The 15624-nt window shown below is 46.6% G+C and overlaps 1 protein-coding gene across 1 annotated transcript; it reads right to left on the bottom strand.

Annotated features, from left to right (window-relative positions):
* Positions 1–340: 340 nt before the first annotated feature.
* FUCA1 (alpha-L-fucosidase 1) lies at positions 341–14948 on the bottom strand. Its single transcript, XM_075909119.1, has 8 exons — positions 14551–14948; positions 11361–11495; positions 9493–9630; positions 8860–8965; positions 8013–8213; positions 7608–7798; positions 4786–4885; positions 341–1857 (listed from the first exon to the last, which is right to left on the bottom strand). The coding sequence occupies exons 1-8, from the start codon at positions 14898–14900 to the stop codon at positions 1717–1719; spliced, it is 1362 nt and encodes a 453-aa protein (XP_075765234.1). The 5' UTR covers positions 14901–14948; the 3' UTR covers positions 341–1716.
* Between the last annotated feature and the right edge of the window lie 676 nt (positions 14949–15624).

Raw genomic sequence — 15624 nt, forward strand, 5'->3', positions numbered from 1 at the left:
GGGTCGTAATTTTAACCTGGATTTTCATGAAATCGTTCCTTTTGAAACTGATCCAATATAAGTATCTAGGAAGGACTTCTACTGATTAACAAAACTGATGAGAATTATATTGGTTTTAAAACTCAGACCAATGGTACCTCTGCAAAGCTTTACATGTACAAATTACCTTCTGCCTACAGCTCTTTCCACAAGATGTGGATGTAGTTTCATTTAAGGACAAGAAATTAAAATCAGTTGAATTTATATTCATCTTAAATCCACTATATTTAATCTGCAAACAATATAAATCAACATTTACAATATGCAAATAAGTGATAACCCCTAATTCACATGAATGAAGCAGTGTTTCTTATAGACTTTTATTTTTTAAATTTACATATAAAAGTACATTGCACATAAGAACCTGAATCTGTGTAATTCCGATTAGACTTTAAATGGCATTACAGACTCACCCAAAACAGGATGTTTAATGATTGTACATACCAGAAAATAGAGTTTAAGCTATTGCATTTTTGATTAAAGACTAGTTTCAAAAAGTATTAAGCAACATGAATAATCAAGTCAGTTAATAGATGATTCAGTTTCAGAGCCCCTGAGTTGATACCCTATTTTTACAGCTATGTCTACACTTACACCCTCTTTCTAGAGAGGGATGCAAATAAAGACATTCAAAACGGCAAATGAAGCCAGGATTTAAGTATCCTGCGCTTCATTTGCATAATCACGTTATGGCGCTATTTCAAAATAACAGATGCTGTTAAGACAGTTATTTCAAGAGAAAACCCTTCTCTCAAAATAATCCTTATTCCTCATACAATGAGGTTTACCAGTTATTTCAAGAAGGGTTTTCTCTTGAAATAGCGTCTTAACAGCGTCTGTTATTTCGAAATAGCGCTATTTCGAAATAGTGCCATAACGCAATTATGCAAATGAAGTGCAGGATATTTAAATCTCTGCTTCATTTGCAATTTTGAATGTCTTCATTTGCATCCCTCTCTCGAAAGAGGATGCAAGTGTAGACATACCCATACAGATTTGGTGGAGACCTGCACTGTCCTGAACCACTTGACATTTTTTCCTGCTTTATTTTGCCTAGTTCAATGGTGCACACTTATTCACCAGTCTAAGGCATGTTTCTTGATCATAAGTAAACATGAAAACAGTTCCATCGCTCTAGTAGTCTTGATAACAACAGCTGTATCTTGAACATTTTGATAATTCTCATTGTCAGTCTTAGGCATTTTTAATAAATGCATAACTGCAATTTATTCACATTCTTTGTTTGCGGATTCCAGATCCTATTTCAGACAATTTTGTGACTGTCCCACACTAATTTCATTCTTCCACATGACAGAATGTGGTGTGACAGTCATGCCTATTAGGCCATAGTGCTGCAATTAAAGGTATACAAATAACATCTGCTAATACACCTGGCTACGGATCTCTCCTCACACTAGTCTGACCATACTCAGCAATCGAACATTGTTATTGCAGACCATGTCAGAATTTTCTCTCTGACATGAAATGTTCCGTGTGGGTGAGGCCTTCACTCCCACCAAGATGCAACTTATCTAGCTATTTTCTTCGCCAGAGTGGCTTAGAAAGGCATTCTCTTAGATGGGCAAGAAAAACAATTTATTAAGATTCCTTCACCTTCAGAAAATATAAAATCAAAGCAAAAAGCTCTAGGTTCCTTGGTTTTCTTCACAGGCACTATCACTCCACACCTTCTAGCTTGAGAGTCCAGCAACACTGCACTGGGAGAACAGATGGGGGTAAAAATGGCAAAGGGATCAGCAATCCTTTATCCGGGGCCTTCTCCCATTTCAGCATCTCAGAGAATCCCAACATAGTCACCTGAAAAAAAAGGAAAACACAATACTCTCAACTCTTGCTTAATGCAAATACTTCCAGCCAATTCAACTAAAGTGTATTTGCAGGGTACAATGCAAGGCACATGACAATCATCTGACTGATTTTTCTTATAATGGTTTGGAAATGACACCACGTCCTCCTAGTTCCATTTGCACTGAATAGTTTAATAGATTTCTTTTTAAATTTGCTTTGCCATGTCAGAGTAGTCCTACTGCTATTTGGGATCCTCCATTCATTACACAGCAAATCAAGTCAGTTGAGGCTGCGAACTCTGGAAGAAGTGCCCTTTGCGGTACTGTGGCAAGTTTAAAAACAGTGCTGACAAGTCTTATCCAGTGTTACTTCAGGGAAAACAGTGGCTTAAAGCAGGGTGAACACACAGAAAGAGGGAATATAGTTCCTTTATGACCTCTTTGTGATAAAGACGACGACCCAAGACTAAGAAGTAAGGGATAGAATCATAGAATACTAAGACTGGAAGGGACCTCGAGAGGTCATTGAGTCCAGTCCCCTGCCCTCATGGCAGAACCCAGTACTGTCTAGACCATCCCTGATAGATGTCTATATAACCTGCTCTTAAAGATTTCCAGAATGACGACTCCACAACCTCCCTAGGTAATCTATTCCAGTGTTTAACTACCCTGATAGTTAGGAACTTTTTCCTAATGTCCAACCTAAACCTCCCTCGCTGCAATTTAAGCCCATTGCTTCTTGTTCTATCTTCAGAGGCCAGGAAGAACAAGTTTTCTCCCTCCTCCTTGTGACACCCTTTTAGAAACCTGAAAACCGCTATCATGTCCCCTCCCTCTCAATCGTCTCTTTTCCAAACTAAACAAGCCCAATTCTTTCAGTCTTCCTTCATAGGTTATATTCTCTAGACCTTTATATCATTCTTGTTGCTCTTCTCTGGACCTTCTCCAATTTCTCCACATTTTTCTTGAAATGTGGTGCCCAGAACTGGACACAATACTCCAACTGAAGCCTAATCAGCACAGAGTAGAGTGGGAGAATGACTTCTAGTGTCTTGCTCACAACATACCTGTTAATACGTCCTAGAATCATGTTTGCTTTTTTTGCAACAGTGTCACACTGTTGACTCCTATTTAGCTTGTGATCCACTGTAACCCCTAGATCCCTTTCTGCCGTACTCTTTTCCATTCTGTGTGTGTGAAACTGGTTGTTCCTTCCTAAGTGGAGCACTTTGCATTTGTCCTTATTAAACTTCACACTGTTTACCTCAGACCATTTCTCCAATTTGTCCAGATCATTTTGAATTATGACCCTATGCTCCAGATTAGTCGCAGCCCCTCCCAGCTTGGTATCATCTGCAAACTTAATAAGTGTACTCTCTATGCCAATATCTAAATCATTGATGAAGATATTGAACAGAATCGGTCTCAAAACAGATCCCTGCAGAACCCCACTAGTTATACCTTTCCAGCAGGATTGTGAACCATTAATAACTACTCTCTGGGAACGGTTATCCAGCCAGTTATGCTCCCACATTATGTAGCCCCATCTATGTTGTATTTGCCAAGTTTATTGATAAGAATATCATGTGAGACCATATCAAATGCCTTACTCAAGTCTAATTATACCACATCCACTGCTTCTCCCTTATCCACAAGACTCGTTATCCTATCAAAGAAAGCTATCAGATTGGTTTGACATTTTTTTTTAAAACAAATCCATGCTGGCTGTTCCCTATCACCTTATTATCTTCCAAGTGTTTGCAGACGGATTCCTTAATTACTTGCTCCATTATCTTTCCTGGCACAGAAGTTAAACTGACTGGTCTGTAGTTTCCTGGGTTGTTTTTATTTCTCTTTCTATAAATGGGCACTATATTTGCCCTTTTCCAGTCTTCTGGTATCTCTCCTGTCTTCCATGATTTTCTAAAGATGAAAGCTAAAAGCTCAGATACCTGCTTTATCAGCTCTTTGAGCATTCTAGGATGCATTTCATCAGGCCTTGGTGACTTACAGACATCTAACTTTTCTAAGTGATTTTTAACTTGTTCTTTTTATATTTTATCTTCTAATCCTACCCCCTTCCTACTAGCATTCACTAGGTTAGGCATTCCTTTATCAGACTTCTTGATAAAGACGTAACATAGAAGGCATTAAGCATCTCTGTCATTTTCAAGTTTCCTGTTACTGTTTCTCTTTCCTCACTGAACAATGGGCCTACCCTGTCCTTGGTCTTTTCTCTTGCTTCTAATATATTTATAGAATGTCTTCTTGTTTCCCTTTATGCCTGTAGCTAGTTTGAGCTCATTTTGTGCCTTTGTCTTTCTAATCTTGCCCCTGCATTCCTGTATTGTGTGCCTATATTAATCCTTTGTAATTTGTCCTAGTTTCCATTTTTTATATGACTCCTTTTTTATTTTTAGATCATGCAAGATCTCCTGGTTGATCCAAGGCGGTCTTTTGCCATATTTTCTATCTTTCCTTCACAGCGGAATAGCTTGCTTTTGGGCCCTTAATAATGTCCCTTTGAAAAACTGCCAACTCTCTTCAGTTGTTTTTCCCCTCAGTCTCACTTTCCATAGGACCTTACCTACCAGTTCTCTGAGTTTACCAAAATCTGCCTTCCTGAAATCCATTGTCTCTAATATGCCGTTCTCCCTTCTACCTTACCCTAGAATCATAAACTATATTTTTTCATGATCACTTTCACCCAAGTTGCCTTCCACTTTCAAATTCTCAACCAGTTCCTCCCTATTTGTTAAAATCAATTCTAGAACAGCTTCCCCCCCTCCCCCAATAGCTTTTTCAACCTTCTGAAATAAAAAGTTGATAACTTATACACTTTCACCAGATATTTAACAGACCCAGGCTGGGCCATCTCAGTCTTTGTATACCAGAGAGCGACTCGAGAGATTCATTATCTATTCTTCAGATTCCTTACTTGTGTGCTTGAAGATGGAATAGGTGAAGACAGCTTCAACACTTTTTCCTCTGGCCAGGTTATAAAGATGGCATAGACAGTTGATCCTTTAGAAGTGTACCTGAGAGAATATATGATGGTATACAGAGGTGGGAAGATCACCACAAGATACAGAGGCAGACAAGCAATTGGCTTTGTCAAAAGTAAAGCTAAAGTGCCTGCCTTCCCCACAGTCAGTCAGTCTTGCCATGCTGGGAAAGCCTGCCACACAGGAGTCATCTGCTATCCTTGCACATCTCAGAACTTTGGAACCACCATTTATCCAGTCACAGGGACTGAGGAAAGCTAAATAATGTCTACATACGCTCCCTGAAAATAAAGGTCACCTTGCAACATGGCCTTAATTTAGGTTGGTGTGGTCAATAGTGTGGGTTAAGCTCTTGTGAAGCTGCATGTAGGTCTTGTTATTCTCATTGAAAACACAACTTAGGTTTTCAGCATTCTGGTCTCCTTACACACATTTTCCTCTTTGAGGAAATGCATAACATTAATGGAAGAGGTGTGAGGCCTGGGACAGAAGTTGTGTGCAGTAGGGGAGGTTGGAGTATGGGTGCAGGAGGGAGGCTGTGAACTGGGGAAGCAATCTGGGGTGCAGGGTCTGGGAGGAGGTTGTGACTAGAGATGTTAAAATGTATTCATGTAAACATATAACCACTGAAAGTTTCCACTGATACTGAGGCAGCAGTGTAGGGTGAGGGGGACACTATGAGTATGTCTAGACTACATAGCTCTGTCGCCAGAGCCATGTAGATTAGTTTACTAGACATACCTAAATGAAGCAGCAATTTAAATAATCGCCGCTTCGTTTAAATTAAAATGGCTGCCGCGCTGAGCCGACAAACAGCTGATCGGCTCAGCGTGGCAGCCATTTAAATTTAAACGAAGCGGCGATTATTTAAATTGCCGCTTCATTTAGGTATGTCTAGTAAACTAATCTACATGGCTCTGGCGACAGAGTCATGTAGTCTAGACATACCCTATGTGAAACCATGCAAATTAGTTAGGGATGTCATTGTGTAGTCAAGTACACAATTAACTGGTAAACCCAGGCTTACTGGTTAATTCTATTGACTCCATACATTCCCCTACCTTGCTGCCTCTATATCAGACACAGCAGGAGGTGGGAGCGGGAGTCAGCTTTTAACGCCAGCTCCCCACAAGCACCGGATCTGCAGAGCCACGTGGTCCAGTCCTGTCCCGTTCCCCACCATGCCTGACAGAGGCAGCAGGACAGAGGATGAGGGGGGCAGGTGGGAGCCAGTACACACAGGATGACAGCTTTCAAGCCAGCTTTTGTGCTAGCTCTGAAACCGCCCCCCACCTCTACTGGTGGCAGCGGCGGAGGGTGGGAGGAGGAAAAGGGAGGCTATCCGTGGTGAGCCCAAGCCAGCACAGCCTCTATCCGCAGGGAGACTGGACACCCCTGTGGACAGGGGTTGCTGCCACCCCACACTGCTACCTCTATCGGAGACAGCGGTGCAGGCTGGCAGGCGGGAGCTGATTTTTAAACCCTTGCAGACTGGCTCCTGCCTACCACCCTGCACTGATGCTTCTATTAGAGGCAGCAGTGCAGGGTACCATGGGGTTCCCTGGGAGCAGGGCTGGGAGCGCACAGACTGCCAACCCCACTCCCAGGGAATATTAAATAGTCATGCAACCGATAATATCACTTACACGCTATCTAACTCCCTAATTTTAACCAATGAGCCTAGGCTCATCAGTTGACTGTTTACACAGGTACACGTTCACATCCCTAGTTGTGACTGGGGTAAGTGTGCAGGAGTGGGGGCAGAGGGTTGAGAAGCAGGAACAGCTGAGGCACCAGGTGCAGGCTCTGGCAGGAGACACTTACCTAGGCAGCTCCTGGCCAGCAGCTCATTAGGTCCTTCAGGCAGACTCTGAGTTCCACACCGCTCAGAACAGCCAGGTGCAGGGACCATGTGCTTCTCTAAGTTCCATGAGCAGCCCTCCCTACCCCCATACATCACAAACCTGGCCCAGACAGCTCAAGTTGTGAGACTGTGCTGTGGACAGGAGCAGCACAGTGGTGCTTGCGGTGCTCAGAGGAACACTTGGCCCTTGCAGATGGTCACTTTGAGTGGCATGCAGAGATGTGAAAGGCAGGGAGCCTACTCAAGGCTTTCGCTGGGCCCCGGGCCTATTTTGCCCATCTGAGTGAAAAGTTCTACTCTGGAGAAGCAAGATGAAATCCCTCAGGTTTAGTTTAGGGATGTAAAATCCCATTTAATCAGTTTTTACCAGTTAACCAATTAGAGGGGGGCAAGGTTGGGCTGCTCCATTGACATCTCTAAATTTAGATTTTTTTTTTATTTTTTTTTAAAAAGCACATAAATAATCAGGGACTTCAGTTCTACCCTTCTCTACAGCTCCTTGTATTAAACACCCTGAAGGGGGAAAGGGAGGCAAATGCGATAAGTGCCCCCACAGCCCAGTGATTCCAGACGGCCCACTGCAACAGTGGCTGGAGCCCTAGTCTCTTTGAATTGCTGCTGAAGCCCCCACAGCACACTACGAACAGCGCTGAAGCCACCTGGGGGAAGCTAAGGTGGCTGTGAAGCCCCCCTCCCCTTCACTCCCCCACCTTGCCCAGTGCACACCCTGACCTGGGGAGGCGGTTCAGTACTCAGAGTGAATCAGTGCCTTTCTGCAGTGTTCATTTTTCTTTGGAGTCCTCAACATTTGGAGCGAGCTCAACCATTCTTGTGAGATCACAGCCTGAGACGTGGCTGTTTCAGCGTGGTCTTGTGTAAAGTAATCCTTACCATACACTGTTTGTGGTGTTCTCCATCTGTACTCGCCATGGTTTAGAAGCATAAATTGCCTCTCCGTTAACACCCAGCCATTTTCCAAGGGAAAGAAGCCTTTCTTGGAAGACTGGAACAATCACTCCCTCTTTTGTAGGGCCCACATTGAGAAGATAGTTGCCGCCAAAACTCACAGTCTGCACTAGCTCCTGTGACAAAGACAGAAAGTACCATGAATTCACTTTACTTTCACTCCTGAGAGAGACAGGCATTTGCACAAAGCTTTATTCTCTTGTTCCTGCTACTTTAGACCCCAACCTACCATACTGTCATGTTAGATATCTGGCATCTATTTGCCAAGCAAGAAGACAGAAAACTGCCTCTAATCCCCAGTAATCCCCTTATCTATATTTAAGTCCTTACTGAAATAATACTTGATTCATCCATGAGCTCATTGAGTTGCATGTTGCTTCGATAGCCCCATGACCTTCTGTCAATAGATGTGCACATCTCCCACTTGTGCTGCGGCAGGGTGCCTGGCTTGTATTTATCAGCACAGTTATAGTATCCTCCATGATGGCAGGAGCAGTTATTGCACCAACGGTCATTTACTACAACAGTATCCTAGAATGATGAGAAACAGTTTAGAGCAGAGACCATTTTGACTTAGACCAGTGATGGGCAACCTAAGCTAGTGAGTGGCCTGCATGAGTGGCCCTTCCATCTCAGTGGCTGCAAGATTGTCATAACCAAGATGGTCTCTTGGGATAGGGTAGTTTTGGTAAGTGTGCTTGTGTACTTAGAATCTGCGGGATGTGAGGATCGCACTGTAGCAGCGCTCTGACTGGATGCAGAGGGAGTGCATGGCTCTCACAGTGAGTGTTGTGTGCAATCAGCACCCACCTCACTTCACGTGCCTTTGGTTTGTGTGTGCGTCCCTTTAGTAATACAGGTAGGAAAAAAACCTGGAAGCCAGAAGAATCTGGTAATCCTTCATATGGGCAACAGTAAACAAAATGTCTCTCAGGCCACACACAGAACCCTGATGGACAGCATGTGGCTCTCAGGGGCTGCAGTTTGCCACCACTGACTTAAACACTCAATTGTTCTGCTACAGTGTTTCACAAGAACAAGTTTGTGGGGTTTGCTCTGGTTTGGTTAGTAGGCTCCCAAAAACAGGTCGATTCATTATTTTTTATTAAAAGGTCAAATACTCCTCAACAATTTATATACATTGATCATGAGAATTTGACTTAGAGAAACACAGTACCTTGACAGGACTATCATTATAAAGCCAGGCAAGGAAAGAGGTAGAGTTCCAATATGTGTCTGGTGCCTCCCAGTCACCATCTGACCAAATCAAATCTGGTTTATACCTAAGAGATAGATAAATGTTACTACAAAATTTAACACTCACTTCTGGTCCAATCCAAAGGGAAGACCTTCATAGGGAAACGTCTTTAATTCTTGCTCATGAAGTTCAATTATCTTTGCTTTCAAAAGCTTCTCTTATTGTATGACATAACCAGGTAATGTGTCAGAGTGCCAGAGGACAAAAAAAAATAAAAATAAAACCACCACCACGCACACCCATGAAGGAGATCCTAGCAGCAGCAAGGGCTGGGAATGTAGCACTAACAAAAAAGGGGAACTGCAAGTTGTCTCCGTGCAGGCATAATGGCCAGTAGATAATACTGAGGAAAAAAAGTGCTCCCATGCACAGATAAATCATGTGCTCCCATACACAGATAAATCTCCCTTTTCAGACCAACTCAAACGTATAGGGAAGTGAGATTTGCTTTGTGGTCAGGCAACAAATATATCTCCTCCCCCCGCATGCATACCTTTACCCCAAAAGACAGAAAGAAATATTCAGGATTGCTTAGACAGTTGCAGCTCTTACCTTAAAACAAGATCATAAAGCTCTGGCATTGTTTTTAAAAAGACAAAATTCTGTGTCTTGAAGCCATTTTTTTTGTCATCTAAATACAGAGGATTAAACCACTCTAATAGTGAATGGTACAGTCCATAGCGTATATTCCTTTAATATTAAACAAAGAAATGAAAGTTGGGTTAACAAAAAAGTATCAGTTTGAAAAAAGAGCTCACTGCATTTTCACTGCACTGTTGTGAAGCTTACAATATGAAATCAAAATGACAAGAACCTAGTATTATAATATTCAATTATATCCATTCACAGGTTTCAAAATACTTCCTAATGTTAGGTAAATACCACACACTCCTCCTCACATGCAAAACAGAGATTGAGTAACTTGCCTGAAGTTACACAGTGAGTTAGTAGAAGCATCAGAAATATGGCCCTGGCTGTCAAATTCTGATACCCGTGCTCTGGACCTTGCTGCCACCCTGTACACTTAACATTAAGGATGTTAAATATTGGTTACTGAGTAGTCGATTAACCTCATGAATTCTTATTGGTTATTTGACTATTCTATAATCCCTGGAGGTAGCGCTGGCAGCCAGTGCAGTCTGTATCAGAGGCAGCAGTATGGAGTGCCAGGTGGGAGCTGGTCTGCAAGGGGAGCCAGTTTAAAAAACAGCTCCCCTGGCCTGTCGCCCTGCACTACTGCCTCTGATACAGAACAGAGCTGGGCTGCCTGTCCACCTGGCTCTTAATACACTTTAAATGAAGAGCCACAGTGGGAATAAATCCTGGACCCAGCACAAGCAAGGACTGAGCCAGGCTGCTAAAAAATTTATTGGCAAGGGGGAGAGCTTTTGCTAATCGACTACACTGTTACATCCCTACTCAACATTAGGTAAAGCAATTTTACATTGTACTAGGAAACCAACAGGAGATTGGATAACAGAATTCTCTAACCCTCAGGCAATACTATTTTTTGAAAATGAATCTGAGGAACTGTCTCGGATTGAAGTGTCATTAGAGGAGGTTTTGGGACAAATAGAAAAACTTAATGTTAACAAATCTCCTGGACCAAATGGCATTCACCCAAGGGTTCTAAAAGAACTCAAATGGGAAATTACTGAACTATTATCTGTGGTTTGTAACCTATCCTTTAAATCGGCTTCTGTACCTAATGACTGGAAGGTAGCCAACGTGACACCAATATTTAAAAAGGGCTCTAGAGGCGATCCTGGCAATTACAGACTGGTAAGTCTAACTTCAGTACCGGGGAAATTAGTCGAAACAACAGTAATGAATAAAATTGTGAGGCATGTAGAAGAACATAATTTGTTGGACAAAAGTCAACGTGGTTTCTGTAAAGGGAAATCATGTCTTACTAATCTATTAGAGTTCTTTGAAGGGGTTAACAAACATGAAGACAAGGGGGATCCAGTAGATATAGTATACTTAGATTTTCAGAAAGCCTTTGACAAGGTCCCTCACCAAAGGCTCTTGTGTAAATTACATGGCCATGGGATAAGAGGGAAGGTCCTTTCTTGGATTGAGAACTGGTTAAAAGACAGAAAACAAAGGGTAGGAATAAATGGTAAATTTTCAGAATGGAGAAGAGTAACTAGTTGTGTCCCCCAAGGGTCAGACCTGGGACCAATCCTTTTCAACTTATTCATAAATGATCTGGAGAAAGGGGTAAGCAGTGAGGTGGTAAAGTTTGCGGATGATACCACACTGTTTAGGATAGTCAAGACAGAAGCAGACTGTGAGGGACTCCAAGAAGATCTCACCCACCCAAGACCTAGGACATGCTAATGGTCATCTAATTCAAGAACTGGAAGTAGTTTTTGGGTAACAAAGTTGCGACAATAAGTACAAGAGCAGTAACATACCTTTCTCTAAGAGCTTGTCCCAGTTCACCCACTAGGTCTCGATGGGGTCCTACATCCATAGAATTCCAGTTCCAGGACACAGGAGACCCCCAGTTAGTGTAGCCTTCATGATGCTTTGAAGTCAGCACCACATACCTGTGGAAATCAAGACCTCAGATCTTATCAGAAGTAAACAGAGCCTACGTGAGATACTCCACATCTGAATCAAACTGGTACTTGGAAAGCAAAGTACAGTAGACTTCCGATAATCCGCCACCTTTGGGACCTAGGTGGTGCCGGATTATTGGATATGCCAGAGTATCTGGAGGTTCTGGTACAGCTGCACAGCACCTGATCTCCCTTCCTCTCCCCTCTCCTTTCCCCTTGGCTGAAGCAAAACGCTCTTCTTCATGCTGTAACCCAATCCCCCTCCCCTCTCCTTTTCTCTTTGCTTCTCCTTCTCCGTGCTGTAACCTGCTCCTCCTCCCCCTCCCCTATCCCCTTCACTGAAGCAAAACGCTCTTCTCCATGCTGTAACCCAATCCCCCCCCCCACCCTTATGTTCGTTCCAGCCGGCTTTTTAATCAGCTGGATGGGAGCGCTTGACATTTTGATGCCGGAGTATCAGGGGTGCCGGACTATTGGCGTTTTACTGTACACGGTAAAGGTAGTGTCAAATGCCTGACCCTCAATAAGGAGGGAGAACTTCTAAGGGCAAAAGAGTAAACCTAAATAAAAAACAGAAGTGTGTCTACGTGGCTCCTTACAACAACACTAAATCCACTTTAAAGCCACTGACTGAGTGATAAATGTCTAGTTTGCACTACAAAAGTGCTCCCATGGTTCTAGTGAGTTTAGTGGTTTTGAGGCTAATTTACAAAACCAAATCATTTCTGCTTTCTGTATGTGTGAAGAAACCACATTGCACTAAGATCTCAGAAAGTATCGTCATCTATTGGCCAAAGGAGGAAGTGACTATGATATAGTCACCTGACATCCACCTGACCATTCTTCTGGTGGAAAGCAGAAGAAAATTATTCTCTTTGGCATCTAGCTTTGATGAATACAAAGTGTAAAAGCTACGAATTTGCTCCTTTACTGAGAATGATACATCCTCAGGACGCTGTGATCAAGGGATCAGCCAGGCAGGGAAACACACTATAGGAACCAGGGCTCTGTCATATACACTGTAGATGTTCTGAATAACCAATGATCCTTAGCAACATTTTGGGTGCACAATCATCACCAGTGACCAACGTTCCCGTTAATCTTTTCCACCACCATGGCAGAAAGGGATCTAGGGGTCATAGTGGACCACAAGTTGAATATGAGTCAACAGTGTGATGCTGTTACAACCTAGAATCATATTTGCTTTTTTTGCATCAACAGGTGTGTTGTAAGCAAAACTCGTGAAGTCATTCTGCCGCTCTACTCTGCACTAGTTAGGCCTCAGCTGGAGTACTGTGTCCAGTTCTGGGCACCACATTTCAAGAAAGATGTGGAGAAATTGGAAAGGGTACAGAGAAGAGCGACAAGAATGATTAAAGGTCTAGAGAACATGACCTATGAAGCCAGGCTTCATGAACTGGGCTTGTTTAGTTTGGAAAAAAGAAGATTAAGGGGGGACATGATAGCGGTTTTCAAATATCTAAAAGGGTGTCACAAGGAGGAAGGAGAAAATTTGTTCCTCTTGGTTTCTGAGGACAGGACAAGGAGTAATGGGCTTAAAGTGCAGCAGGGGAGGTTTAGATTGGACATTAGGAAAAAATTCCTAACTGTCAGGGTGGTCAAATATTGGAATAAATTGCCAAGGGAGGTGGTGGAATCTCCCTCTCTGGAGATATTTAAGAACAGGTTAGATAGACATCTGTCAGGGATGGTGTAGGTGGAGCTTGGTCGTGCCTTGAGGGCGGGGGGCTGGACTCGATGACCTCTTGAGGTCCCTTCCAGTCCTATTATTCTATGATTCTATGTGCAAAATAAATTTTTATGTGCACGAATGCATGTGTGGATGTGCCTCTGCAGAAGAAACACAAAGCCTGGCTGTGGGGCGCTGCTAAATTTGCATCGACTATTCGATTAGATAAGGGCACCTTGGCCTTTGAAGTGTACCAACAGTCCCACAGCGGTGACTACGCTACCCAGGCGAGGGCGCAGCGGGCAGCACGGGGCCGGGGACTCCAGCGAGGGCGCAGCGGGCAGCACGGGGCCGGGGACTCCAGCGAGGGCGCAGCGGGCAGCACGGGGCCGGGGACTCCAGCGAGGGCGCAGCGGGCAGCACGGGGCCGGGGACTCCAGCGAGGGCGCAGCGGGCAGCACGGGGCCGGGGACTCCAGCGAGGGCGCAGCGGGCAGCACGGGGCCGGGGACTCCAGCGAGGGCGCAGCGGGCAGCACGGGGCCGGGGACTCCAGCGAGGGCGCAGCGGGCAGCACGGGGCCGGGGACTCCAGCGAGGGCGCAGCGGGCAGCACGGGGCCGGGGACTCCAGCGAGGGCGCAGCGGGCAGCACGGGGCCGGGGACTCCAGCGAGGGCGCAGCGGGCAGCACGGGGCCGGGGACTCCAGCGAGGGCGCAGCGGGCAGCACGGGGCCGGGGACTCCAGCGAGGGCGCAGCGGGCAGCACGGGGCCGGGGACTCCAGCGAGGGCGCAGCGGGCAGCACGGGGCCGGGGACTCCAGCGAGGGCGCAGCGGGCAGCACGGGGCCGGGGACTCCAGCAAGGGCGCAGCGGGCAGCACGGGGCCGGGGACTCCAGCGAGGGCGCAGCGGGCAGCACGGGGCCGGGGACTCCAGCGAGGGCGCAGCGGGCAGCATGGGGCCAGGGACTCAAGCAGTCCTCTGCTGCTTAGAAGCGCCCCCTCGTCCTGACACGGGCTGCAAGGGGGGAGATAGTGGTCCACGATCTCAGGACGGGAGCACGGCCAGTGACTGCCCCCCCAGCACACAGCGGGCCCCCCCCAGCACAGCGGCGGCCCCCCCCCCCCAGCACAGAGCGGCGGCCCCCCCCCCAGCACACAGCGGCGGCCCCCCCCCCCAGCACACAGCGGCGGCGCCCCCCCCCAGCACACAGCGGCGGCGCCCCCCCCCAGCACACAGCGGCGGCCCCCCCCCCAGCACACAGCGGCGGCGCCCCCCCCCAGCACACAGCGGCGGCCCCCCCCCAGCACACAGCGGCGGCCCCCCCCCAGCACACAGCGGCGCCCCCCACTGACCTGGCGCCGGCCTGCTGGAAGAGCCAGGCCCAGTAGCGCGGCTCGAAGTCGCGGGCGGCGAAGCGCGCGGCGAAGTCGGCGTAGGTGGTGTTGGGCGGGAAGCGCTCGCGCACGAAGCGCGCGTAGTCGGGGCGGCGCTCGGCCCGCCAGCGCCACCAGAACCACTCGGAGCCGTAGGCCGGGACGGCGAACACGCCCCAGTGCACGAACACCCCCACCTTGGCCTGGTCGAACCACGCGGGCAGCGGCCTGGCGTCCAGGCTGGGCCAGTCCGGGCTGTAGCGGGCCCCGCAGGCCGCCCCGGCGCCCAGCAGCAGCAGCAGCCCGCGCGCGGCTCCCAGCAACGCCATCGGCCTCTTCCGCCCGCCGGACGGGGAGCGGCACGGGCCACGCCGAGCGCGGATCACGTGACACGCGGCGGCTCCTGTGGTAGAAAGGCGCCGTCCACGTGACACCCCCCCCCCCCCCCCCGGCCTGCAGGCTCTGGGGGGGGCAGACAGGCTCCAGGTTTTTGGAAGGCGGGGGGCTGCTTACTGGTGCGCTGGCAGGCAAGACGGTGGAGCCCCGCTCTGCTGGCCACTCTTAATGCTGCACCATGGTCACTCTCAGTATCCTATCCCTCCCCTTTCTGTCCCCCTTACTTTCCCTGTGGTGGGAAAGAGGCCCATTCCCCACACAACCTATCCCTGCCCTTGGTTTAAGTTAGGGTAAAAGGAAGCTGCATGCCAAATTTGGTGGTCCTAGCTCTTACAATTTAGGAGGCGTTCTTGAACAGACACACAAATGCACTCTAAAATACAGAGATAATAAGCATGCTGCTGCAGGTAAGTTTACATGGTGTCTGAAAGATAGAGGTCAATTATTGACAACCCAAGTATACTTTGTTAAGTTTCAAATGTTGCTCTCTCATCAGTAGCTGGTAGACCAATTTTATAATAATCCTATTAATATGCTCCATCAAAGGGGCAAATTCAGCACTGGTGTAAAATGGTACAAGTCTTTATGACCTGTCCTTGGCCAAATGCATTGGCTGGTGCTTGTTACTTTTTCCTGTGTCTAGTTAACATGTTCTTA

Source organism: Pelodiscus sinensis, chromosome 25 (genome assembly GCF_049634645.1).
Source record: "Pelodiscus sinensis isolate JC-2024 chromosome 25, ASM4963464v1, whole genome shotgun sequence".
In the NCBI taxonomy this organism is placed as follows: domain Eukaryota; kingdom Metazoa; phylum Chordata; order Testudines; family Trionychidae; genus Pelodiscus; species Pelodiscus sinensis.